The sequence below is a fragment of the Lissotriton helveticus genome, chromosome 11 (assembly GCF_964261635.1).
Source record: "Lissotriton helveticus chromosome 11, aLisHel1.1, whole genome shotgun sequence".
Classification (NCBI taxonomy): Eukaryota; Metazoa; Chordata; class Amphibia; order Caudata; family Salamandridae; genus Lissotriton; species Lissotriton helveticus.
This window is the reverse complement of record NC_136072.1, coordinates 221,168,809-221,195,576: the sequence shown is the minus strand read 5'-3', so window position 1 is coordinate 221,195,576 and position 26,768 is coordinate 221,168,809. Positions and strand designations below refer to the sequence as shown.

General features: G+C 45.8%; 1 protein-coding gene across 1 annotated transcript in view; it reads left to right on the top strand.

The window, feature by feature from the left end:
- GMPS (guanosine monophosphate synthase) overlaps nt 1-26,768 on the top strand; it is a 515,861-nt gene that overhangs the window by 117,790 nt on the left and 371,303 nt on the right. Inside the window, exon 5 of the mRNA XM_078667712.1 lies at nt 17,498-17,601. Coding sequence (XP_078523838.1) covers nt 17,498-17,601 — 104 coding nt within the window. The remainder of the gene's footprint in view (nt 1-17,497; nt 17,602-26,768) is intronic.

The following is a 26,768-nucleotide window of genomic DNA, read 5'->3' as shown; positions in this document are numbered from 1 at the left end:
CTCAGGGCCATCAGATTTGTGTGTTTTCAAATCATCTGTACGGGGGGTTAAATGTGTGTGCGGACAGACAGTCTGTCGGCAATACCCAGCCGACCACGAGTGGAGGCTTCACCCAGAGGTGATTTGCCGCATCTTCAGGTTGTGCGGGTCTCCTCGGGTGGACCTGTTTGCCACTCGAGAGAATGCACACTGCCCGTCGTTCTGCAGTCTTCAGTATCCCATGCAGGGAGCGTTGGGGGACGAGTTTCATTTAGATTGGAGCTCGCAACTCCTTTACGCGTTTCCTCCCATACCCTTGATTCTTCAGGTTCTGAGGACGATTCGCCAGGACCTGACCCAAGTTATATTGATCGCCCCGGATTAGCCAAGAAGGGTGTGGTACACAGATCTTCTTCACCTCTCATCACACACTCCGCTCCGTCTCCCTCTCAGGGCCGACCTCCTCTCAGTCGCTGGAGCAGGTTCTACACCCCGCCTCCAGAGCCTGCACCTTCATGCCTGGAGATTGAACGGGGCAACCTGAGCTCTTTCTCTCTCCCACCGGATGTGGTGGATGTTATTTTATCGTCCAGGAGACACTCTACCAAGTCTGTCTATTCCTCTAGAAGGCAGTTCGGGCTGGACTGTTCCCATGAGGCACAGGGTCAAGGCTGATTTGCATATGGCCATGTCTGAACTGGGGTGGTGTGGAGTGCAAAAAAACGATGGATTTAGGCCCAGATCTCTGTACTGGGGTGAATGTATGACATTGTTCTGCATTCTGTCAACCAACTGTGGTTTTTATATTCCTCTAGATGGGCCAGGTTTGTGAAGTGGTGTGGAGAGGTCCATTGATCCTTTGAAGGCCCATTTATCTGATGTACTTGGTTTCTCTATTTACTTAGCTCAGCAGGGGTTTGCTGTGGCTACTGTGAAGGGTTATTTGTCGGCCTTGTCTGCTTTCCTCTGTTTGCCGGACCAGCCGTCTTTGTTTAAGTCCCCCATTGTTATGAGGTTCATTACGGGACCTCACCAGTAGTTTTCCTCCCACTCCCTTCATTTGCCTCAGTGGGATTTGAATCTGGTACTTGCTTTCCTGATGGGTTCTCCTTTTGAGCCTCTTCACAGTTGCCCGTTGAGGCTTCTTTCTTTTAAGGAGGTCTTCCTGATTGCTATTACCTCAGCCAGGAGGGTAAGTGAGCTGCAGGATCTTAGTTCTAAACCTCAGTTTTTAACCATTCATGCAGAAAAGATGGTTCTCTCTTTCCTGCTGAAGGTGGTCACTCCTTTCCATCTAGGGCAATCTATTACCTTACCTTCCTTCTATCCTCCCCCTCACCCTTCCAAGAAGGAGGAAAGACCTCACCGCCTGGACCCTAAGAGGGCGGTCAGTTTCTACCTGTACAGAACCAGGCACTTCAGACTGGACGACCAGGGCTTTGTTGGGAAGATGAAGTGCAAAGCCGTCCACATGAGAACGCTATCCAGGTGGATCATCTTGTGCATCAAGATTTTCTACACCCTGGCCAAGAAGGAGCCTCCTGAAGGTATCGGAGCTCATTCTGCTAGAGCGAAGTCTTCCACATCTACTTTGGCTAGAGGTGTTCCTGTAGTGGACATTTGTAAGGCTTCAACATGGGTCTTCCTCCACACCTTCGCGAAGCATTGTTTTAATTCTGAGGTGAGGAGGGATAGCCATTTTGCACGTTCTGTGCTGCAGGACTTTTTGGTATAAGTAGGTGGGCACCCTCCTCCGCGAGCGGGACAGCTGTGGGATTTAAATCAAAAGGTGAGGAATCCACAGGCAGATGTATCCATCAGAAGAGCAAGTTACTTCCCTTCGGTAACGCTTTTTCTGGTGGATACAGTATCTGCCTGTGGATTCCTCACTAACCCAGCCTACTTCCCGTTGTCCACCTTCGTATATCGAAAAGGTTTACATTATTTGTCATGGTTGTATGCCTATGCATTTTGCTTGCCATGCTGTTGATTGTTAGGAAATGCTTTGTTTCTTTAGCTTTTCCTCTTTAGCTATATATTATGTATATTCATGTATATATTGTACACTGTGTATCTTTCAATTGTGTTGTCGGTCCACCCGTGTGCCTTGAAAGCACGGAAAAAATGGGTGAAACTGACATCAGTACGCCGACTAGGTCTTCTTATGGCTCCAATGACATCATACGGAGTCGCGAGCAGAGCTGTGCCACTGTGACGTCCTTGTTGACGAGGGAGAGCTAAGGAAAAGTTTCAGTGGAATGCTGGCACAGGGGTAATTCAAAAGGTAAGGAATTCCCAGGCAGATACTGTATCTACCAAAAAAAGCATTACTGAAGGTAAGTAACTTGTTCTTCAGGCTGATAATGTTTCATCCTCTGTCCTGGGTTTGGTGAGACAGACTGATGGTGCAGAGCCTTAAACCCTCCTGCATCCGGCTAGTAACACATGCCCAGTTGCACATGTGGGCTCTGAATTGAGACTTGAAGTTACAATGGACACAGCATCAGGGCAATCTCTCTGACATGGTCCAGATCTCAGAGGGAACTGGAAAAGACCTGTAGTGATGGCTGATGACCTGCAATTGGGTCAGAGCAGACCTCTCTCCCTTCTCCAGACAGAATTGACTGTTTTGGCAGATGCATCACTCCTGTGCGAGGGTGGCATCTGGGGAGGAGGTGGTGATCAGAGGACTCTAGTCTCCGGCTGAGTCCAGATTCCACATAAACTGATTGAAGCTTCTGCAATTCACAATGGCTTTCTACCCTCCATCAAGGGAAGGCTATTGCAGGTGTTGTAAGACAACTACTGCCATGTTGTCTCTGGTCATGGCTGTAACGCCAGGTCATTTCCCTAGTGGATCAACACCTGACAGGCTTTCTGAACCTCAAGGCGGATGAACTCAGCCATTAATACTTAGCGGATCACGAATGGCGTCTTGATCTGAAGGTGATGCAAGGCCACTTCCAAGAGTGGGGAGAGCCTTGGTTAGATCTAGAATGCGTAATGTCCGCAGTTGCGCACGCTTTGGTCTCTAAGGCCGCTATTACTCAGAGATGCTTTTCGTCTCGAATGGAGCCCGAGCCTCTTGTATGCCTTTCATGCAATACCAGCACTGCTCAAGAAGATAAGGAGCGACCAGGCCAAAGTCATTCTTGTGGCTCCAGATTGGGCACAGTGAGTCTGGTATCCCGAGTTGTTGAGCAGGAGAATAGATATTGTGGTCAAGCTGCCTCTTCTGGAGGATCTTCTGTCGCAGCAACAGGGGAGGGTTCTACACTGGAACCTGCACACCCTCCACATTCATGCATGGAGATTGAGCAGACGGGACCTGGGCAGCACCCATCCCAAAGGTAGTCGTGCCTTTCCATGTAGGCTCGATGATCACCCTGCCTACCTTTTTTTTTCCCCCTGCCTCATCCTTCTATGGAAGAGAATTTACTCCACGTATGCATTCAAAAGGTGTGTTGTCTTTTTACCTTGACCGCACAAAATAAGACAAGGTGTATGCCCAACTTTTCATAAGGTATTCTTGGCTCAAGAAAGGGAAGGCTCTGAAGAAGCTAAACATCTCACGATGGATATGGTTCTGCATAAAGATCTGCTGCGCACTGGTCAAAAAGAAACCACCTGCGATCTGCTCGCTCATTCTACCAGAGCTAAAGCTGCGACCACTGCGTCGACTCCACTCCTGGATAGCTGTTAGGCTGCAGCTTTGTCTGCATTGCACACGCTTAAAAAAAAAAAAAAACTGCTACCTGGTTTGTCTTGTCACATCCATCGGGATGGGCATTTTACCTGTTTGGTCCTGCCGGACTTCTTTGTCTAAATTAGGTTTGCTGACTGCCTCCAGGGGAGGCATTGCTTGGGTATCTGTTCCAAGGTAAGGAATTTGCTGCTAGAAGCTGCTATCAGATGAACAAGTTACTTAATGAAGGTAACGCCTTATCTGGTAGTGACTGTCTAGCCGCAGATTCCTTACCGATCCTCTCCACTGAGCGACCTAATTAAAGGATGAGGGTTTTACCCCTTATAAAGGTCCTTAGACACTCACACCAGTGGTCAGTCTTCATTGTGGCCCCACTCACCTGGCGTGAAAGTAGTGAAAATTAAATGACGTCTGTGCACCAAGTTGTGGTGCCTAAATAGGTACTGCATTTTTCACTTCTAGTGTAGACTACGCCACCTAGCGGCACACAGGGGTACTTCTCAAATTTCTGACGCCAGTCTGATGCTTGAGGATAATTCTAATGTAAGAATGCTGTGGCTAGATAGTCTCTACCAGATAGTGTTACTGAAGGTAAGTAACTTGTTTTTTTTAAATCCTCTTTAATGGTAAGGGTGGATTTCAAGCCACAATTCTGAAGTCGCCACATTTTAGAAAGTTGCCATTTTCGTGTCCTAGACATTTGGTGCCTCTGTCCTGGGTCACATGACTAGGTGTAGTTGGCAGTTGACCTTTTGGTATTCCTCCTAGACTGCATCACAAAGAGGGACTAGCAGCTCTTTGGAAGATGGGCCATCCTGCAAGGATGGGAGGGGCGCGAAGCTGTGCACAATCCCACTTACACAACAAAGGATCTGTCTTAGCACACTTACCAAGAACTTCACAGTCGCCTTTTGTCACCCTAGACATCTTGGGACCAGAGCAAGGAGGAAGGGAATTCGATAACTATTTGTGGGGGGAAAACTCCAGAAGGTCTTCTCGCTACAGTGACTACCATCCACAATGCCCTCCCTGCTTCTTGCGGCCTCTTCCACTGCCAACTGTACTCTTCCTGCTGGACTTTGAGATAGTAACTTTTGCAGCGGGACTAACCTGCAGTCCATCGCTGTCGGCCAGAATGTGTGACTTTCCCCCGCTCTACCATGCCCAGATAATCGCAAGTGATGCGTAGTGCTTTTAGGTGCTAAACTTATCTAAATCTTTGAAATTACTTGTCTCCAGTTCTATTCGATTCAATTTTAGTTTTTTTTGGTCTCAACTTGTTTATTACATATAACTCTGTTTCTGAATATGGTGGGGTTTTTGTGTGGTGTTTTCTCTTTATTACTACTCGTTGTATGTTGCATAAATACTTTGCTGCGTAATCAAGAGAGAGAGATAGGACCAGAAAGCTAGTCCATGTCCCCGGGTTAATATGTGGTTTAATCAAAAAGAGACTAGCTCAAATTACTTAATTTACAAAAGTTATTAAGGGAGGGGGAAGACTCTGGTATGTTTTGTCACGGAGTGTGAACACCCGGCAGGTGTGTTCATAAAGCCCTCACCCACCAACCTAGTTGGTGGCATGCTTCATCATCGGGCCCACCCAGTAGCACCTAGCGTGCCCCGGGTGTGCTTCGACGCCTGACTACAGCGTAGCTGGTATATTGCTGAGTGTGCAGTGACGATAGTTAAGGAAGTGATGTTAAAACGGCTAGGCGGTGGTCCCAGTACCCGAGGGTGAAATTAGACTTTAATACCTGGGCCTCCGTCAGCGGTTAAAAATAAGGCAAGGGGATGTAAGAGGCGAGTTACGACCTCTCACATCCAATGGGTCAACATGTTTCAGCCAGTGCCTTATGACTAAGCTGGCTTCCTTCAGGACCTAGATAAAAAGGTGAGTGTAAGTAAACTAGTGGGAGTGTAGTGGAGACTATGTGTCTACACGCCCTAAAGTGTATCTATGTGTGAGAGGGGGATTCCCTTCTCAAGACCACCTGTACATATAACATTAAAGGACAAAAGACAAAACATACAAAGGAAAAAATAGTCATTTGGATGTACAGAGTTGCGCACATCTGATTGCCGTCACTATAGCGGGTGCAGGTGGGCTATAAGCGGCTAGGGTGTGATGGTATTGGTGGTACCATCACAGTGAGAATCGCACTGGTAACTCGAGGGTGAAGTGATTAAAAGACGGAGAAAAACATGGTGCATTAGTGAAATGCGGCGCAAGAATGGACTCTTACGCTAGTTTTTGCTCAGTCTGACCTCAAGGTTGGGAGGTGGCAAGGGCTTGACCCTGGGGGGACAAACGTTTACCATACTGATTAGGGAGACCTGTTTGGGAAGAAAATTGCGCTTACCAGGAGTCGTGGTGGTTGTTTCTCATACTCACAGCATTTCTGGGCAAAGCCTGCTCTGGACCTGTAGTGCCTCCTTCGCATACCGGTGGGGAATGAGCGTTTCTCAGGTCTTAAGTAGTCTGGTTAATTGGATAATTAGATGCACCTGTAGTATGGGAGGCAATGGTGGAAAGACTCGGATGTCCGAGTCATGGTGCTTGGAGATGGTGTGGGCGCCTTGGGTGCGCGCGCGCTTTAGCGTTCAGTCGCGCTAGGAAGCATTGTTGTGGGCGTATCCCCGCTGGGGAGCCTCCTGGAAGCTAGCGCGTGAGGTTCGCGCATGCGCATTGAGACCGGGAGGGAGGCATTGTTGTAGGTGTATGCCCGCCGGGGAGCCGCCTGGAAGTTAGCGCGTGGAATTCGCGCATGCGCGTTGTGACCGGAATGGTCTGCGCATGTGCGGAGTTAAAGTGTTATCGGCCGCGCATGCGCGGTGCGACGTTTGATGGACATACGCTTTTTTCAATCCAAATATTAAACGTGGGGCACATTAGTTATCAACAATGATACTATGAGATTGAGTGGGGGACAATCTTTAACAATTTCAGTTGCAAACGGCTGAGAATTAACCTGGTAGTGTTCCAGGAATGTTAAGCACAATTATATACAGTTATATAATAGGGGCATGATGGTCAACTAGTGATGGGTCAGAGAATTCCACGGGATGGCATCGTTCAGTCCCTGGGTGGCTGTGGAAAGGCGGTAGATCCACCGTTGTTCCGCATGCATTAGTTTTCGATCATTGTCCACTGTGCCTTCGGTGATCTGTTCTATGACTGTCCAGGTTAGGTCATTTGGTGTGTGACCTTGAGTGATGAAGTGGTTGGTCATTTTGCTTATGTTCTTTTTACATCTTATAGTACTACGATGTTCCGTTATTCGAGTTTTTATTTTCCGTGTGGTCATCCCAATGTACCGGAGCCCACATCTGCATGTGATAAGGTAGACAAGATTGCGAGAGTTGCAATTAGTGTGGCTACGCTGGGTCCACACCCTGTTTGGTTCCAGGGTTTTGGTATGAGTGGTGAGGTGACACACGCTGCAGTCATTGCAAGGGTAGTGCCCGCTGACCTTGGGGAGGCCCCATATATTGCGAAGGGTGTTGGTGGCAGGTTGGGGTGGTGGTCTGGGGCGGGTGCTGACCAGGCGGTGGAGCTTCGCTTGTATGCGAATCTGGGGGTGTCCCATTCCCTCTGTCCTGAATTGATGATTTTCCAATGCTTTTTTATGATTTTTGACACTTTGTTGGATGCTGTGTTATAAGTCGTTACGCAGGTGATGGGTTGAGTGTCTTGATCCTTGGTGACAGTCTCAAGGAGAGCTTCCCGGTTTTGGTGTCTCGCCCTCTTCTGGGTTTTGTTGATGATGGACTTGGGATAACCCCGTTGTTCCAGCTTGTTGGCCAATTCCGCAGCCTGTTTTTTGTAGTCAGAGATGTTTGTGCAGTTTCTGCGTATACGCAGGAACTGTCCATAAGGCAGGTTCTCTCTGAGAGGGCGGGGGTGGAAGCTGGTAAAGTCAAGCAATGAATTTCTCGCTGTTGGTTTATAGTATGTGGTGGTGGTAAGGGTGCCATCTTTGACTATGATGTCCAAGTCTAGGAAGGGAAGATGGCTGTTACTGGCCGTGCTAGTGAACTTGAGGTAGGGATCCCTATTGTTTAGCCATGTCATGAATTGGTCCAGGTCGGAGTGGGAACCCTGCCAGACCACCAGAATATCATCTATATACCTGCGCCAGCTCAGGATATGGTTGATGTAGGGGTTAGTGCCTGTCGTTATGTGGCACTCTTCAAAGTGGTGGACGTATAGCCCCGCCACGCTGGGAGCGAAGACACTGCCCATAGACGTCCCGTTGGTTTGTAGGTAGAGGGTACCGTCATATTCAAAGAAATTTTCTTTGAGTGCCAGGGTTGCGCATGACAATATGAAGGCCCTTGGCGTATGGTAATCCCAGTTGGTTGCCATAAGGATGTCATGAAGTACTTTGAGAGTTGCATCTTGTGGGAGGCTGGTGTACAGACTCTCCACGTCCAGTCCCACCAGTAGTTGTGTGGTAGGGTTGAATTCTTTGTTGTTGAGAACTTGCAGGAGATGCTTGGTGTCTTTGATGTACGTCGGGGTCGACTGTACTAAGGGATTCAAGAAAAAGTCACAGTAACGTGACAGTGGTTCCAATAGGGAGTTGATCCCTGACACAATGGGTCTTCCAGGAGGGGGGCTGACCCCCTTGTGTACTTTGGGAACAGTGTAGAAAAATGGGGTTCTGGTGTTCTGTGGGCAGAGATAATCTGCTTCCTGTTTGGATATGTGCTCAGCATCCGCTGCCCTTTTGACCAGCGTGTGGATTGGGGTCCTCAATTCGTTTGTGGGGTCTTGTTCCAGTCGTCGATAGTTCCTGTTATCGCTCAGTAATCTACGACACTCCGTGTCATAGTCTTGCTTGTCTTGGAGGACGATGCCTCCTCCTTTGTCTGCCGGTTTGATAATGATCAAAGGATTGTTTTGCAGGCGTTGTAGGATGTTCCTATCTTCCCATGATAGATTGTTGAAGTGATTGGTAGGATTTAGTCTCTCTACATCGTTATACACAGCCTGTTCAAATGTCGTGATTTCGGGGGGTATGGCAGTGGGAGGTGGTACAAAGGTGGATTTTGGTCGGAGTCCAGTGACATTGGGATTGTCTTGGACTGATTCTATTTCGGGAATTGGTTTTTCGAAGAATGACTTCAGTTTAAGTTTCCTGAAGAATTGTGCCAGTTCCACATGTAGTTTAAACTTGTCAAGTCTCGTTGTTGGAACAAACGATAAGCCCTTTTCAAGTACCGATTGTTCTTTTGGGGTCAGGGGTGTGCTAGACAGGTTGAAAACTAATGAGAGTTGCTCGTGTGATCTCATTGTTTGCTGGTTCCCGGGGTTCCCTCTTTCGTCTTCTGGCGTGTGTTCGCGCTGACCGGGTTCTCCTCTCCGCCCCAGTGTACTTGTAGTTGTTGCGGGTTTGTTCTTCTTCTGCCCCGTGCTCTTCTGCCCTGTCCTAAAAAAGGAATGTGTGGTCCCTGGTGGCCTGTAAATAAGGGCATGGGCCCAGTAGGGTACATGGGCGGGAAGCCAAAATAGGGATTTTGCATCGGGCCGTAATTGGGTGGGAAACCGTGGAATTGTCCCGGTTGTCCTCCTTGCCAGTTATTCTGCCAACGTTGTCCACGTCTGCCGCGTCCTCCCCGCTTCGTCGAGCCAGTGCTGGAGTCACTGGACGCAGAGCTGTCATCTCCTGAGGTGTTGGACATACTGGTATTTTTGTTCTGAGGGGTATAATCTTCCTCTGAGTATGGGTAGACTTTGGCGTAACTGAATTTCTTCAAGTCTTTGTCAAATTTCTTTATTTTGGCTTGAGTCAGGTAGTCTTTATACTCGTTTATGTCTTTATTTTGATCGTCCAGTTTCTTCTTGTAGGCGGTTATGGTGGCTTTAAAGTGGCTTTCTGTGGCTTGGATTTCCACCAGAAAGGCTTCTGAGAGGCGTTTTGCTGTCTTAATGATGAGGATCATCCAGTCCCTGGTGCAGTGCCAGGCAATCTGGGCCCAGTCCTTCCTGAAGGTGGCGTCATCAAGGAAGATCCTGGGGGCATTGGTTACTAGAAGTCCCCTCGGTGCCGTGTTGGTTCTGAGGTATTGTGTCAAGATTGTCCCATGAAGGATAGTGCGTATCCTGTTGCGCTTCTTTTCAGTGAGGCTCTCCCAATCAGTTGTTTGTGCGATGGTGCTGGAGATATTAAAGTCAGCTTGGAACGATGGGTCAGATAGTATGTCAGCCACATCGCTTTCATGGAATGTCACCATGGTTTTCTGCCATGGTGCTGGAATAACTCTCGCAGCTGTGCGCTGCCGTATGATGCGTAATCAAGAGAGAGAGATAGGACCAGAAAGCTAGTCCATGTCCCCGGGTTAATATGTGGTTTAATCAAAAAGAGACTAGCTCAAATTACTTAATTTACAAAAGTTATTAAGGGAGGGGGAAGACTCTGGTATGTTTTGTCACGGAGTGTGAACACCCGGCAGGTGTGTTCATAAAGCCCTCACCCACCAACCTAGTTGGTGGCATGCTTCATCATCGGGCCCACCCAGTAGCACCTAGCGTGCCCCGGGTGTGCTTCGACGCCTGACTACAGCGGAGCTGGTATATTGCTGAGTGTGCAGTGACGATAGTTAAGGAAGTGATGTTAAAACGGCTAGGCGGTGGTCCCAGTACCCAAGGGTGAAATTAGACTTTAATACCTGGGCCTCCGTCAGCGGTTAAAAATAAGGCAAGGGGATGTAAGAGGCGAGTTACGACCTCTCACATCCAATGGGTCAACATGTTTCAGCCAGTGCCTTATGACTAAGCTGGCTTTCTTCAGGACCTAGATAAAAAGGTGAGTGTAAGTAAACTAGTGGGAGTGTAGTGGAGACTATGTGTCTACACGCCCTAAAGTGTATCTATGTGTGAGAGGGGGATTCCCTTCTCAAGACCACCTGTACATATAACATTAAAGGACAAAAGACAAAACATACAAAGGAAAAAATAGTCATTTGGATGTACAGAGTTGCGCACATCTGATTGCCGTCACTATAGCGGGTGCAGGTGGGCTATAAGCGGCTAGGGTGTGGTGGTATTGGTGGTACCATCACAGTGAGAATCGCACTGGTAACTCGAGGGTGAAGTGATTAAAAGACGGAGAAAAACATGGTGCATTAGTGAAATGCGGCGCAAGAATGGACTCTTACGCTAGTTTTTGCTCAGTCTGACCTCAAGGTTGGGAGGTGGCAAGGGCTTGACCCTGGGGGGACAAACGTTTACCATACTGATTAGGGAGACCTGTTTGGGAAGAAAATTGCGCTTACCAGGAGTCGTGGTGGTTGTTTCTCATACTCACAGCATTTCTGGGCAGAGCCTGCTCTGGACCTGTAGTGCCTCCTTCGCATACCGGTGGGGAATGAGCGTTTTCCCAGGTCTTAAGTAGTCTGGTTAATTGGATAATTAGATGCACCTGTAGTATGGGAGGCAATGGTGGAAAGACTCGGATGTCCGAGTCATGGTGCCTGGAGATGGTGTGGGCGCCTTGGGTGCGCGCGCGCTTTAGCGTTCAGTCGCGCTAGGAAGCATTGTTGTGGGCGTATCCCCGCTGGGGAGCCTCCTGGAAGCTAGCGCGTGAGGTTCGCGCATGCGCATTGAGACCGGGAGGGAGGCATTGTTGCGCCGCATTTCACTAATGCACCATGTTTTTCTCCGTCTTTTAATCACTTCACCCTCGAGTTACCAGTGCGATTCTCACTGTGATGGTACCACCAATACCATCACACCCTAGCCGCTTATAGCCCACCTGCACCCGCTATAGTGACGGCAATCAGATGTGCGCAACTCTGTACATCCAAATGACTCTATTTTTTCCTTTGTATGTTTTGTCTTTTGTCCTTTAATGTTATATGTACAGGTGGTCTTGAGAAGGGAATCTCCCTCTCACACATAGATACACTTCAGGGCGTGTAGACACATAGTTTCCACTACACTCCCACTAGTTTACTTACACTCACCTTTTTATCTAGGTCCTGAAGAAAGCCAGCTTAGTCATAAGGCACTGGCTGAAACATGTTGACCCATTGGATGTGAGAGGTCGTAACTCGCCTCTTACATCCCCTTGCCTTATTTTTAACCGCTGACGGAGGCCCAGGTATTAAAGTCTAATTTCACCCTCGGGTACTGGGACCACCGCCTAGCCGTTTTAACATCACTTCCTTAACTATCGTCACTGCACACTCAGCAATATACCAGCTCCGCTGTAGTCAGGCGTCGAAGCACACCCGGGGCACGCTAGGTGCTACTGGGTGGGCCCGATGATGAAGCATGCCACCAACTAGGTTGGTGGGTGAGGGCTTTATGAACACACCTGCCGGGTGTTCACACTCCGTGACAAAACATACCAGAGTCTTCCCCCTCCCTTAATAACTTTTGTAAATTAAGTAATTTGAGCTAGTCTCTTTTTGATTAAACCGCATAAATACTTTGCACATTGTCTCCAAGTTAGGCCTGACTGCTTTTGTGTCCAGCTACTGGAAGGTAAAGCACAGGTTAATTTAGTAACTTGTGTTGTCTACTCTGTTCTGGATTGTGGTTGTTGTTTGAAAGTGTTAACATCCCCTCAATCAAAAACACAATTTCTCATGGAAAGTATGCAAAGATTGGTCACTTTGATCCTTGTGTTTATATTGAATTTCTATTGACTTACATTTTTTTCTAATCTTTGGTTTGCATTTTTTAAGCAGTTAGCACTTTAACTCCATCTACAATTACATCTACGTACTAGTAGGCACATAATCCCTCTCCCCTAATCGCTGCTGCCACATATGTATGATTCACATCTGCTCCTCCCAAGCTAGACCTGCTAACAGCAGGTCATCGGCACCGTACAAGTCTATTCCTTATCAGAAACAAACATATTTACAAACCATTTCTTAGTTTCATTGTGACATTGTTCCCCCATCTCAGTCACAAAAAATAAATAATATTGTACCGACTCCCTTCTGTGTGCTGTTTTCCTCAGATCTAGCAGATCTGCATTACTACTGCTCAGACCTTCAAATCGTTAGCCAATTTCTCATCTCTCCTTGTGTCTTGAATAAGAATTTCCTCTGCTATTGCCCACTCTATTGCATACCCCACCAATAAACCAAAAGCATGGCTCCACCTACCCAACCAACCAATTGCTATATGTCTTTCTGCTAACTGTAAAAACTTGTATTGCATGTTCTTCTCTTTGGGACATATGATAATTCCTAATAAGCAATGTTGCGGACAGAAAGCGCCTATGGAGTCCCTCTTGCCCAGTAAACTCTACCCAGAAACTGACTTTCATTTTACATTTAAAACCTGCTTCAGGGTAAATTACCACACCTAATGCAGAATATGCGCTTCGACCCACTCATGATGTCCAGACACACATGGCCAGCGTTGGCTACATATACAGCTTTCAATAGCCCTCACTTCGGAGATGCTAGCAGGAGTCCTGAATATACAAGGACACTTGAGACAATTTAAACTGTGACACAAAGTCAATGAAGTAACCAGAATTATACACAATTACCTACACAGATTCAGATTGCTGCCGTTAAGCCACACACTGTAAGTCCTTTAATGGAAGGCTGCTCACTTAAAGGAAACGACATAACATTTGGGTTTGTAAGGAAGACTTCTCAATTGGAAGTGGTGTTTTCTCATTTGACACCTATGGATAAACACCAGATTTTAAATATGTGCCTACCGATGGGGATGGAACAAATTCAATAGTAGAGTCAGGGGGAATCATATTTTCTACCCTGTACGCAACTACACATGACCTATTCTTAATAGCGGCGTAGCCATGAAATTTTTGTAACACTTTCAGGAAGCCTCACTTGCAGATGATTTAGGAACTAAGCTTATAGGCATAAGCACAATAGATGAGAGAGTTCCTCATAATAATAAAAACAATGCCGCACTATTGGGTATGTGCCAAAGATAATCTGCTGTTCCACAAGATCATTAAGAGGTGGAGCTGCCAAAAACAATATCTCTGAAATAACTGTCCATCGAGAAAGCTAGGCCAGGAGTGAGTGAGACTACAGAGACCCCAGTTAAAATTTAAGGGGAGGGGGGGGGCAGGGTGAAAAACGTCCGAAAGGAAGCTAGAGCCACAACATCCTATGAGTAGAGTGTGATGTCCCAGGGCAGATTCAAAAGACACCATGCTTTATTGTAGAAATGAAGAGCAAGGAGGGTATAATAACTTGAGATATCAATCCTCTCAGCGTTATTCTTATTCTTCATTGGATCGTGGAGATAAGGCGATTCAAGCAAAAGTGCACATTCTTCCCCAGGGCCTGACAAGAGCAACCCTATCATCACAGAAAAGAAACATTCGAGAGTTAAGACCCACAGAGCAATGATTTTAGAAAAAATGGCTAGCTGGAACAAGAAAGCAGGATGCTTGGCAGGAAGATGATTTTGCTCTGGAGCAAGAAGAGTGAAATTATAGTTCTAGATAGTGGTGACAATAACAATAGCCCACCCGAATCTTGAGCCTCTACATGGAAGAAACCAATGACTGTGTTCAAGTTGAAATACCAGACGGGCTTTTGCATGACAGACTATAGCACCAAGTAGGCAAAATGCGTATTTGAGCTTGCAGTGTGTGTGTGTGTGTGTGTGTGTGTGTGTGTGTGTGTGTGTGTGAAGTTGCTACACTTTGCAATCTGATCAGGAGTGTAATCGGGGAGTGAGTTTCTTGGTTCTGAAGACACCACGTGTTAGGGTGGCCTAAAACATGCAGGGCCAGATGTAGTAACTTTTTTGCGGGCGCAAATGGGTTTTAGATCAGTTTGCGACCGAAAAATCGTGTGGCCCATGTACTAATCCTATTTTGCGACTCGCAAAATAGGATTAGCGACGTGCTATTAGGAAGAGGCGTTCCAAGGGCGTCCCTTCCTAATAGCAACTCTTGAAGCTATGTAGGACTATTTTGCGACCTCAATTGCGATTGCAAAAGAGTCATAGTTTACCATCCTTAACAGAAGGGTGGTAACCCACTCGCAAACGGGAAGGGGTCGCCAGGGGACCCCTTCCCCTTTGTGAGTGGCTATCAAAATATTTTTTAAGGGCAGGCAGTGGTCCCAGGGACCACTGCCTGCCCTTAAAAAACAAGCATTTGCAATGCAGTAGGTATTGCATTTAGGTGAGTTTAAGCTATTGGCATTTTAAATAACAGTGCCTTTTATAAACAAGTCATTGTCATTTACAATGCCAATAGCTTAAGTCTCGTAAATGCGAGACCTATTGCATTGCAAATGTATGTTTACGTTTAAAACTGAGCGCAGTGCCGCTTCAAGGACACCGCTCTCGGTTTCTTTTTTTTCAACTTTAATACTGAGCATGGTGTCCCTGAAGCGGGCGCTGCGCTCAGTGTTAAAGTAAAAAAAATACATCAACAGAGCTCAGTGTCTGTGAAGCGGGCACCAAGCTCACCAATAATGTACAAAAAAAATAGTCGAAACAAAGCACTCCAGCCACGAGACAGACTCTTCCTGCCTTAGGGCCAAACCCGGTGGGATTTAAATGCAGAGCGCGTTGTCGGTAAAGTGGGCGCCGCACTCGCCAATAAAGTAAAAAAAAAAAAAAGGAAGCAAAGCACGGTGTTCCTGACACGGGCGCCGCGCTCAGCATGCAATTCATCACAAAAGTACAGAAATAAGAGGCCGCCATTGTCCTGTGTGGGCGCCTGCAAATGCAGGATGCAGCCGCTATTGTCCCGATTAGGTAGTTACAAAACAAGAGTCTCACAGATTTAAAACGGAAACCGTGTAACAAGCCAAGTAAAAGGCCCAGTCATCATGGGCAGTAACAAATGGCGACAAGGCGGTAACAAGGAGGGGCTAACAAGCCTCAAAATAAATCGGAAGCCAGCATTTACCAAGGACAAGGAAACCAGCCAATGACAAATATGGGCGGAGAGTGGGCGAGGTTTCCACAGCATACTCTACTACAGCATGCCTCGCAGAGGCTCGAGTTTACTTTTTTAAATGCATCTCGTTTTCCTTTAAGGAAAAGGGGCTGACAAAAAAAAAAAAAAAAAAATGCTTTATTTAAAAGCTGTCCCAGACATGGTGGTCTGCTGACCCCAGCAGGCCACCATCCCGGAAGTGCCAGCCATTCCCAATGGGGTCGCAAATTGCGACAGCCTCGTTAATATGCATGAGGCATGCAATTTGCAACCCCATTGGGAATCGCAAACAGTGTCTCAGACACTGTTGTGCATCCCAATTTGCGAGTCGCAAATGCAACGCAATTTGCGACTTGCAACTTGGTGGGTCATACATCTGGCCCGTAGACCGTGTAGAAGGCAGGGTCATCAAAACCACACATGCTTTCTACCTTTCTTCCCTTTTAACCATACAGTCTGCAGGACGGAATGAAGCATAGCTTTCCTACCACGCATGCATTTTTGATTCACATAAAAAAGTCCTCCAACTCCTACAACTATCTAGTGTATACTATTCAGTGCTTCCGTGTATTTTGCAGGTAGCTGCACGCCCCGTTCTGCAACAGAACAGGAAGAACCTTATGACGAAGCATGCCACCAAGGGAGAACCCTGGTGGGTAACGGTTATATAAAAAAACTGCACTTTTTTCTCCCTGTATGAGGTTTCGCATACAATATGGAGTAGAGCTCTGTTTTTCTTGAAATGTATGCAACTAGTAGGACAAGGCCTCCTGGGAAACTCCTTATCTCCCCTGATCTAATTTGAGTTTTCGGATTTAAATTGATGGATTTTGAGTAAATGCTATCAATGATTTTCTGAGCTCAGTGGATTGATTTCTGTAATATAGTACTTGCAAAAGAAGAGGTTATAATGGAGTTCCCTTTGGAGTAGGAAGTTATAATAGAGATGTTTTCTTCTAAGGGGCAAAAGGTATGTAGTTCCCAAGGAGGTGATTGGGACGATCAGAAGGGGATGAAATTCCAGGTAAGGGAAGGAAGAAAGGGATGGGAGAGCTTCAATAAGGAGCAAGGGCTCTCACACACCCCGAGACATGTCATGCTTCATCATAAGGCAGCTCCTCGTTGGGCCTGCGCTGCCATACCCAATGGGCCCTGCAGAGGGGTTCTGGGTTGTTATCCAGGAGGCCCTATGAAATGAGGTGGTGGGGCGTCGGTGTAGTGAGTAGAGTGGGTACCGTGGGTGCGTTAAAAATAGCTATGAGTGTCCTAAGAACCTTTATTCGCTGGGCACTGATGCTATGGTTAAAAACAGACTACGAGAGTCGTTGCTGGCAAGGAAAATGAAACCTTCTGCAGCCCAGTGTGTGAGGTGTGAGGTGAAAAGTTGGTTTAAAAGGTCGACCTGTTTCATGCTTTGAATCTCCTAACGGATGAGCAGCATTTCATCAGGACCTGGGGAAAAAAAAACTAATCTAATCTGAAGTGTCAGAGACTGTCCAAAGAGTGTCCTAAAGAGTACCGTCCCTATGTCATGGATACAATAGTAATCCAGAAGGGGGAAGGGGAGTGCAAGAAATCTCTTCCTTCTGGCAAAACCTGGATGAAAGGAGGGGAATAAACAACAAGGGTAAGAAAACACGGTATCAAAATATAAAGAAACCTGTGATGTAAAACACACATGTGGCAAGCAAATTAAAGGGCTATTCATAAATTCTCTTGGTAAAGTATTCTGTGAATCAGTACATGGACAGCGACTGTTGGTGTTTATGAACTCAATGAGGGTACACATAATGTAGAACTAGGATTGCAAATAAGTGACTGATATTTCCTTTTTTTGATTAATTGTTTTTCTTTAGTTCCAAAATATTTTGGGTAAATGTAATTCTATTGCTTTTACGTATAGGGGACTTCAGAAAGAAGAGGTGGTTTTGCTCACACATGGCGACAGTGTAGACAAAGTAGCTGATGGTTTCAAGGTTGTTGCACATTCTGGGAACATTGTAGCAGGTAAGCAAAATATTAATGAATTGTCATGTTAACCTTGATGTACAGATTCCATTTTTGTAACCTGAAATATGTTAAATTTACTTTTATGCTCGGGCTGCACAAACCCAGCCTACATTTAAACCTAAAAGTATATTTTTCATGCATCTTATACCAGGACTGCAGTGCCTTGACATGATCATGTATAGTAAATTAGTTAACCTCGTGTTCAGACACAACGCCTTTCTGATGCGCATATACACAAAATCTTCTCTCTAGCTTAGTACAATAGCATTACTTTTAAACTTTGACTTTTCATCAAAACTGTGTTCCCTTTTGCACTCCACGTTTTAAGACTGCCCTTCATAACACTAATAAATAACTAACTTATCTGAAGCTAAAACCTCTGGGCACAAACGATTTGGCAACAATTCACATATCTCTAAACTGTTTTCCCGCAGAAAGGGTTTTGTTACTTTAGGACCCTATTTTCAAACCCTAGTAGATCCCAGGAGTACATTTTGATAAATATTACAGTGGTTCTCTACTTTCTACGTTGCATGAAATTTTGTGAGTAATTGATATCAAGCCAAGCATTTATGTGTATTATAAAAAATAAAAAAAATCTCCAGTATTGGATCTTTCACATGCTTGAATCCTTCCCCGTCGTCGAAGTGGGAGTCCCACGCTATTATATCAAAGCTATCATAATATTAGTAGCATAGGCTACAATGGCACTAGGTCTTGAATTTAATAGTCTATCTATGACCCTTTTTTTTTATTTAATGGACCAAACTTAGTCTACAATCTATCAGGCAACAGCACCGTCTACAACCTTCCCCTCAGAGGCTAGTTCCCTCAGATTTTCTACTGCACGTCATGTGAAGGGAGTCTCCCTTTGCTCTGTTGTTATTCTTCAAACCTTCTGATTTCAAGAAACTTCTCTTCAGGTCGGATATAAATGTTCGAGGCATATGAGCTGCAGTTAGTACACTTTGCATAGATGACCATCTGGTGTTGGGCTCGGATGCTTGCACCTTGTTGTTATCTTGGAAGAAGTCTATTGTGGTCACAAGATAGGTGACTCCCCCTTGGACGATAGTGCGCATGGGCATTGACTCCATCTTCAGATTGTTTTTTTCTGCCATCGGGTTTGAATAAAACGTCTTCGCTCCAGTTTGGCACCATATTCTCCAAACCTTTTTGACGCGCAAAACCATCTTAGACTCGACGGTATTGTTTTTTCATTGCGCAATCTTCTACGCTCTCCTCAAATACTCCATTCCGGTCGTCGACGCGGGCCGCTGGGCCTCTTGACGCCGTTCGGGCCTACGGCTCATGGAAAGGACGTCATTTAAAAAATGCCCCCAGTGTGGAGCAAAATGTCCACACAGTGACCACTACAAGGTCTGTAACATGTGTCTCTCGCCTTAGCACAACAAGAACAATTGCCAGGCCTGCATCTTCTTTAGATCTAAAAAGACCATCCGTGATCACCGAGCCCGATGACACATCATGACGCAACGAGCAGCTCCTGCACTGGTGGACATCTTCGATGAAGGCCCGATGTTCCGGAAGAGGACTCTGAGGATCTGCAAATCATGTCCGAAGCAGACGACTCCGACTCAGACCATCCCATCACTCCAGGTCAACGAGTGAGTACAACTGCCCCTGCCCCAAGCCCACCTCCAAAAAAGAAGGCCCTGGTCAAAACTTTGCCTGCTGGCCCCAGTCACGACCAAAAACAGGCTTCAAAGCCCCGCCCTCGGGCTCGGCTTCGAAGACAAAAGACAAGCCTTCCGGTAGCTCTGGACCGAGCAAACTGCATATCACGGTCCCATAGGCGCCTTCGGCACCGAAATATGGAGCGCAACCTACTCCCAAAAAGACCTCGGCACCGACCACCCTCGTGCCGAAGGAAAAGGCATCGGATCCGAAAGTGAAACATTCGGAACTGAAAAAGATTTCCGCCTTCACATCGAAGCGAAAGGACCCGAAAACACCCTCCAAGGCTCTGAAACAGAAGAACTTTTTCAAGCGGATTCTATCGATCCAAAACAAAAAATACTCCATATAGACCCTAAAACAGGACGTGTCTACTGTTCCACACAAAAAAAGGCAATTGGACACTCCATGCATTCCTGCAGTGCCTGTAAAGAAGGACTGTGCTACTTCACCTTTGCAACCCTCTTCTGTTCTTCCTTCTAAGCCTGTCTCTCCTCCACACTCTCCTATACTTCCAGCAAACTCCCCACTGACACCTGGTGATGATGATTTAGGGGATGGGGACACAACACTGACCCTTTTGATGACCCTTATAATGATACAGACGTACAACAGGATGATTGGGACGATTATGATGACCCAGTAGATCCTCCAGACCTCCCTAATCCGCATGCATACCCAACAAAGCCATCTCCCCAGATAATAATATTGTTTTTAACCAGCTTGTTAATAGGATGGCTCAATACCATGGTGTCCCAATGCATTCGGACCCTGTAGAGGAGGATTTTCTACTAGACACCGTTGATCAGTCACTACTGACTGTACAAACACTGCCAATGTTAAAACGTGTCATTAAACATGCCCCTGACATGTTCAAGGACCCTGTTAGGACTAGAATCCTAAATCACAGGATTGACAAAAAATATAAGCCCACTCCCAGTGATCCCGCCTACCTCAAAGGTCTGCAACCTTTAGATTTCCTAGTGGTAACTAACTCTAGAAAACGTGCCAACTCATAAACCTCCGATGACTCGTTACCTCCGGACAAGGAGTCCAAATTATTAGATGCTTCTGGCAAACGAGTAGCTGCCCAAGCTGCTAATAACTGGCGAATAGCCAACACACAAGCATTACTTGCTAGGTATGATAGGGCTCACTGTGACCAACTAGAAACCCTATTGCAACATTTACCTGATCAATATAAGACCAAGGCTAATGATTTAATTCAGATGGGGATGTTAATAACTAATGCATCAATCAAATGTGCCCTTGATGCAGCAGACACCGCCTCTAGGGTCATTAACACTAGCGTGTTAATCGGACGACATGCCAGGTTACGCATCTCTGGCTTCAAGCAGGAGGTACAAACCACTATCCTCAATCAGCCGTTCAATCAGCAACAGCTTTTTGGACCGGCGGTCGACACCGCTCTTGAGAAAATGAAAAAGGACACATAGACTGCTAAATCCATGGGAGCATTACAGTCTCCATCCCCACGTGGTTCCATTCGACGCTCCTTCTATAGGGGAGCATCCAAAAACATCAATACAGACTCTGCTTCATACAAAACACCACACAAACATTCCCCAACAGAGGATATTTTAGACGTGGATACAGGGGAAACAACAACCAGGGAAGAGGCCGAGGCAATAACACTCCCACCTCTCCTAGTAATAAGTAGTGACTTTCCCTCCATACCATTCCACTCCGGTCGGGGGAGACTATCGCAGTTCCTACCTGTCTGGAATTCCATCACTACAGACAGGTGGGTAAGACAAATTATCCAATATGGTTACTGCCTGAAACTTACTGCTACTCCACCCACCCTTCCACCCAAACAGTGCTCAATGTCCGAGGAACAGCTAACACTCCTCAAGCAAGAGGTTTTTACTGCTTCAAAACATGCAATAGAACCAGTTCCCATACAACATCAGGGAACAGGGATTTACTTCCTGTATTTCCTAATCCCCAAAACACACGGGACCCTAAGGCCAATAATGGACCTCAGACCTCTCAATTAGTACATACAATCATATCATTTTCATTTGATCACTCTTCAGCAGATTCTTTCCCTGCTTCAACAAGGCGATTTCCTTACCACATTAGATCTCAAGGACGCCTACTTCCACATTCCCATAAACCCTGCTCACAGAAAATACCTCCGGTTCACAGTGGACGGCCAGCACTATCAGTTCAAGGGCCTTCCATTTGGGGTGACATGAGCACCCAAGGTGTTCACAAAGTGCCTTGCAGTAGTAGCAGCACATTTGAGAAGACAGCAAATTCATGTATTTCCATACATATGGAGATGGGCCATTCCACAAAACATATATCTTCTGGCGGAACATCTCCCAGGAGTAAACAATCAGATAGCGGATCTGTTAAGTTGGGCAATTTAAGAAATACACGAATGGGAACTTCATCCACAAGTTCTTCAACCTTTCTTCCAAATGTGGGGCCAACCAGACATAGATCTGTTTGCCACACACGCAAATGCAAAATGCCCAACCTTTGCCGCCAGGTTCCCACACCCGCTCTCTAAGGGCAAAGCGATATGGATGAGCTGGCCAGGCAGATTTACTCCAGGCGCTCACTGTACAAGAACCTTTCATACAGATTCACTCCAACCGGGTGGTGCTGCGCACTAACCCTAAATTTCTTCCTAAGGTGGTTTCACAGTTCCATGTCAATCAAACTATTGAACTGCCTGTGTTCTTCCAAAATCCAGAGACAGTGGCTGAAAGAATGCTCCACACTCTTGACGTCAAACGAGCTTTGATGTACTACATTGATAGGACCAAAGATTTTAGGAAGACTAAACAACTCTTTGTTGCCTTTTCTGCCCAACACAAAGGCAACCCCATTTCCAAAGCAGGTATAGCCAAGTGGATCGTTAAGTGTATTCAAATTTGCTATCAAAAGGCTAAGCACACTTTAACGGTCCCCCCTAGAGCCCAATCCACCCGTAAGTTGGGGGCCTCCATGGCTTTCCTTGGAAATATCCCTTTGGAAGACATTTGTAGAGCAGCCACATGGTCTACCCCACACACATTTACAAAACACTACTGTGTAGATGTGCACTCCAAGCAGCAAGCAGCTGTAGGGCAGGCTGTTCTAAAAACACTTTTTCAAACGTCTGCAGCTGGCACAGGCGGCCGCCGCTAATGGAGGGACTGCTATATATTCTATGCTATAGATATGAATTCAGCAGCCCACATGCCTCGAACTGAATATGCTACTTACCAGTATGCATCTGTTCTTGGCATGTAGGGCTGCTGACATTCATATCGCCCGCCCTCCTCCCCGGCGCCTGAAGCGGCTGCAGAATTTACACTTACTCTTAGCATGGCCATCGCTCACACTGTTACACTCCATCTTTGCCACAATGGCTAAAAACAATCTGGGGATGGAGTCGACGCCCATGCGCACTGTAGTCCAGGGGAGGAGCCACCTATCTCGTGATACTTCGAAGACTCTTCCAGGACAACAATGAGCAATCATCCGGACCCAACACTAGGCGGCGATCTATGCTATAGATATGAATGTCAGCAGCCCTACATGCCAAGAACAGATGCATACTGGTAAGTAGCATATTCACTCTAATGTTTCTAGGAGCAGTCTTAGACACCCAGTCAGACAAGGCTTTTGTCTCCCCAGAGCAGCACGACAAGATCAGGATACTGGCCCAAAGACTTTGCAAAAGAAAGTCATTTTTTGTCTGACTGTACAAGTAATTTCTGGGAGTGTGCTCCTCATGCATTCTTCTGATACCAAACTGTAGACTTCATATGTGTCCCCCACAAGAGCAGTTAGACAGACAGTGGCTGCAAGTTCAGGGCCCAATCGACGATTTGATACTGGTAACCCCAACAATGATAAAAGCTTTACAATGATGGACGGTATCTGCCAATATTTCTCAATGGATGACTTTTCTCTCACAAGCAGCAAATCTGGTCATCACCATGGATGTGTCCCAGGAGGGTTGGGGCACTCACCTTTAACATCGATCAGTCAGTGGCAAATGGACAGCCTCCGAAAAAAAAAGCATATAAAACTTCTAGAATTGAATACCATAGCTCGGGCGCGGTTTTCATTCCTCCCCAGAATTGCAGGCTCATTGTTCGGTATCTGGACGCACAATACCACCAGCATGCACTACCTAAACAAACAAAGAGGCACAAAATCAGTGGCTCCATCTCATCAGGCACAAACAATTTGGAATTGGACCTTAGGACACAAGGTAACACTGAGGGCAGCAAACGTCCCAGGAGTATCCAAAGTGCTTGTGAACACCTTGAGCAGACTGACAACCAGTGGCCACGAGTGGGAACTCCATTCACCAAGACATTTTCCTTCGGTGGTGCACACTGAAACTCGATCGTTTTGCAACCAAGGCAAATAAGAAATGACAAGATTACGCAAGCTGGCATCCCCGGAGAGGATCGTGGGGAAATGCATTTTTGATTGGATGGTTGAAAATATTTGCTTACGCTTCTCCCCTAATTCCTTTGATACCAACATCCCATTTCTCTGACATCTACCCTGACGTTACTATCCATGAACAAGGACCAAGTACTTTATCCCAATCCGACTTCGCTTAATTTGTCGGCCTGCATCCTGACGAACATGAGCTTGGACCATCAGATATCACCAAAGACTGCAGAGAAATACTTTCTAAAGATCGAGCAGAATCCAGAAATCAGTCATACCAATTTAAGTGGAAACGTTTCTGTATGTGGGGTCAAAAAAAATAATGGCATCCATTCCTCGCAATACCAGTACAGATTTTACCTTTTCTTCTTCAGTAAGCCAAGGCTGACATTGCACATTCATCAATAGAAGTGCGCTTAGTAGCAATTTCTTGCTTTAGGATTTCGAGGAACTCATCATATCTGTTGTCTGCAAGATTAATTAAAGAGTTCCTCAAAGAGCTCTTTAGAGCTTTTCCACCTGTGAAAGAACCTCCCCCGTTTTGGCATCTAAACGTGGAATTAAGTCAGTTAATGAAAAGCCCTTTTGAACCAATCCACAACGCAGAGTTGAAATACTTGTCATGGAAGACAGCTCTGTTACTAGTGCTAACATCAGCAAGAAGAGTTGGGGAATTACAAGCATTCACTATAAAACAACCGTTCATGCAATTAAAAAAAGACTAAATGTTGAGGACTAACCCTAAATGTATACCAAAAGTACCTTCGGATTTCTATCTCAACAAACCTATTCTACTAAAGGCAACCTTTCCAAACCCACAAACCATTGCTGAGAGATCTCTACATCCTCTGGATGTTAAAAGATGCATTAGGTTTTATTTGCACAGAACAAAAGATTTTCGAAAATCTGATTAATTGTTCATTGCCTATGGAAATTTGAATAAAGGACTACAAGTCTCTAAATCTTCCATTGCAAGATTGATTGCAACAGCCATTCAATTCTGCCATAAAGCTGCAGGACAACCCTTATCTACTAGAGTCAAGGCTGATTCAACAAGAGCTGTTTCTACGTCCACAGTGTTATTGGCTGGTGTTCTCATTCAGCAAATGACTTGTGACTTTCATTATGCTTGTTGCAACTATTGGCTATATTTGCATTATTATGACATGCTAATATATGTTTATGTTACTGCTAGCTACTCTGATTCAAGCATATGAATCTATGAAAGATCCAATACTGGAGAAGAAAAGAAGTTACTTACCTGTAACTGTAGTTCCCAAATATTGATATCTTTCATAGATTCATATGTGACCCACCCTCCTCCCCTAGAGGCTCCCCTTTACCTTTGGGATTATAGTTATTCCCACTTGTGCTTGAAAATCTGAGGGAGCTAGCCTATGTGGGGAAGGTTCTAGAGGCTTGCTGTTGCCTGATTGGTTGTAGGCTAAGTTTGGCCCTTAAAAAAAAAAATCATAGATAGGCTGTTAAATTCATGGCCTAGTGCCATTGTAGCCTATGCTATCTAATATGATTGCATTGATATAATACCCTGAGACTCGAACTTCGATGACAGGGAATGATACAAGCATGTGAATCTATGAAAGATTCCAATACCGGAGAACTACAGTTACAGGTCAGTAACTTATTTTCTTCTCCACTATGTCAATTATTTGGGCCTGCTGAGAAATCCCTTCTCTGTACATTGAACAAAAATGAGTACATTCCCTCAGATACAATACCACGGAAATGGGGGATGGGCATATGTGCAATTTTTTTTAATCTCCAGGGCTGGAAATTGCATGCCATTTATTTCTGAATTCCCACAAAACCACAAGTGTGTGGACATTCAATTTCTAATCCTGAAACTGACCCTTCACCACATTTGTTGTTCTTTGCAAGTAGTACATCCTAAATCAGTATATCTTCCATTTCATCCCAAGAGTGGTTCCAATCTCATTTGGAAAGAGGGTAGTGGCAATGTAAGGAGGAGTAGCAGTACTCTTTGTAATGAAGATTACCATTTAGCAATCTGGGCATCAATGCTTTGTCCCCTTTCTCATTGTTTTTCATGATAGCTAATCCATTCTAGTTCCATGGATATGGAGGCTAGCAACCACACCAGATTCATGGTCACACTATGTCTTGAGGAGGGTGGAATTGATATTACCAATTCCCATCATCCTGACTTCAGATACCAGAATGAGTTGGGAAGCTTCCAGTGGTTCTGCCACTGCTCAGTCTGTTGTCGTCTCATGAGACAAAGATCCATAGGATACTGCACAAGTTCAAGGTTTTCTTCTGGGGTAGTGTAACTTCATGTGAAGGTGACCGCTAACTGCTATTAAAAGTCTTAGAGTTTGAAAAGAAGAGGAGGAGGGGCAGCCTTTGAACTCAGAAGGAAATATCCATCAAGCTTCTTTCAGCCAAGGGGGTTTTCCTAGCTGTCATCACCTCGGGCTGAAGGTTGGGGGCAACTAGGTGTCTCATATGAATAGAACTCTGACCAAGGTTTCTTCTAGAAAGTCTGGTCCTGCGACCTTTTCTTTATTTTGGACCAACGTTCACAGATGGTGAAGGAACACTTTCAGATTTGCCTAAATCTACTTTGCCGTCTAGGCCTTCACGTGAACCTGGACAAATCTGTCCAACATCCCACTCAAACTCTACATTATCTGGGTGCCACCATAGACTCCAGTATAGGAAAAGTGTTTCCTTTGGAGGGACGACTGTTATTGATGAAACGGAAGTGCAACTCTCTACTTCATGTACACCAACCATCAGTGTGATTGAGACTGCTGCAACAAGATCTGGAAGACAAATGGGACCAATCCTCACGACATTGGGAGGATCGGATTCTCCTCTTCCAAGCGGCGAAGTCATCCATGATTGGTGGACTCAACTGAAAAATCTTCTAGTGGCAGTGCCCTTCCACCAGTCTCTTCCACAGCAATCCCTGATCATGGATGCATCTTTCCAGGGATGGGGGGAGCACTTGGGTTGTCTTCAAACTCCTTCAAGGGCAGATGGTCGAGCAA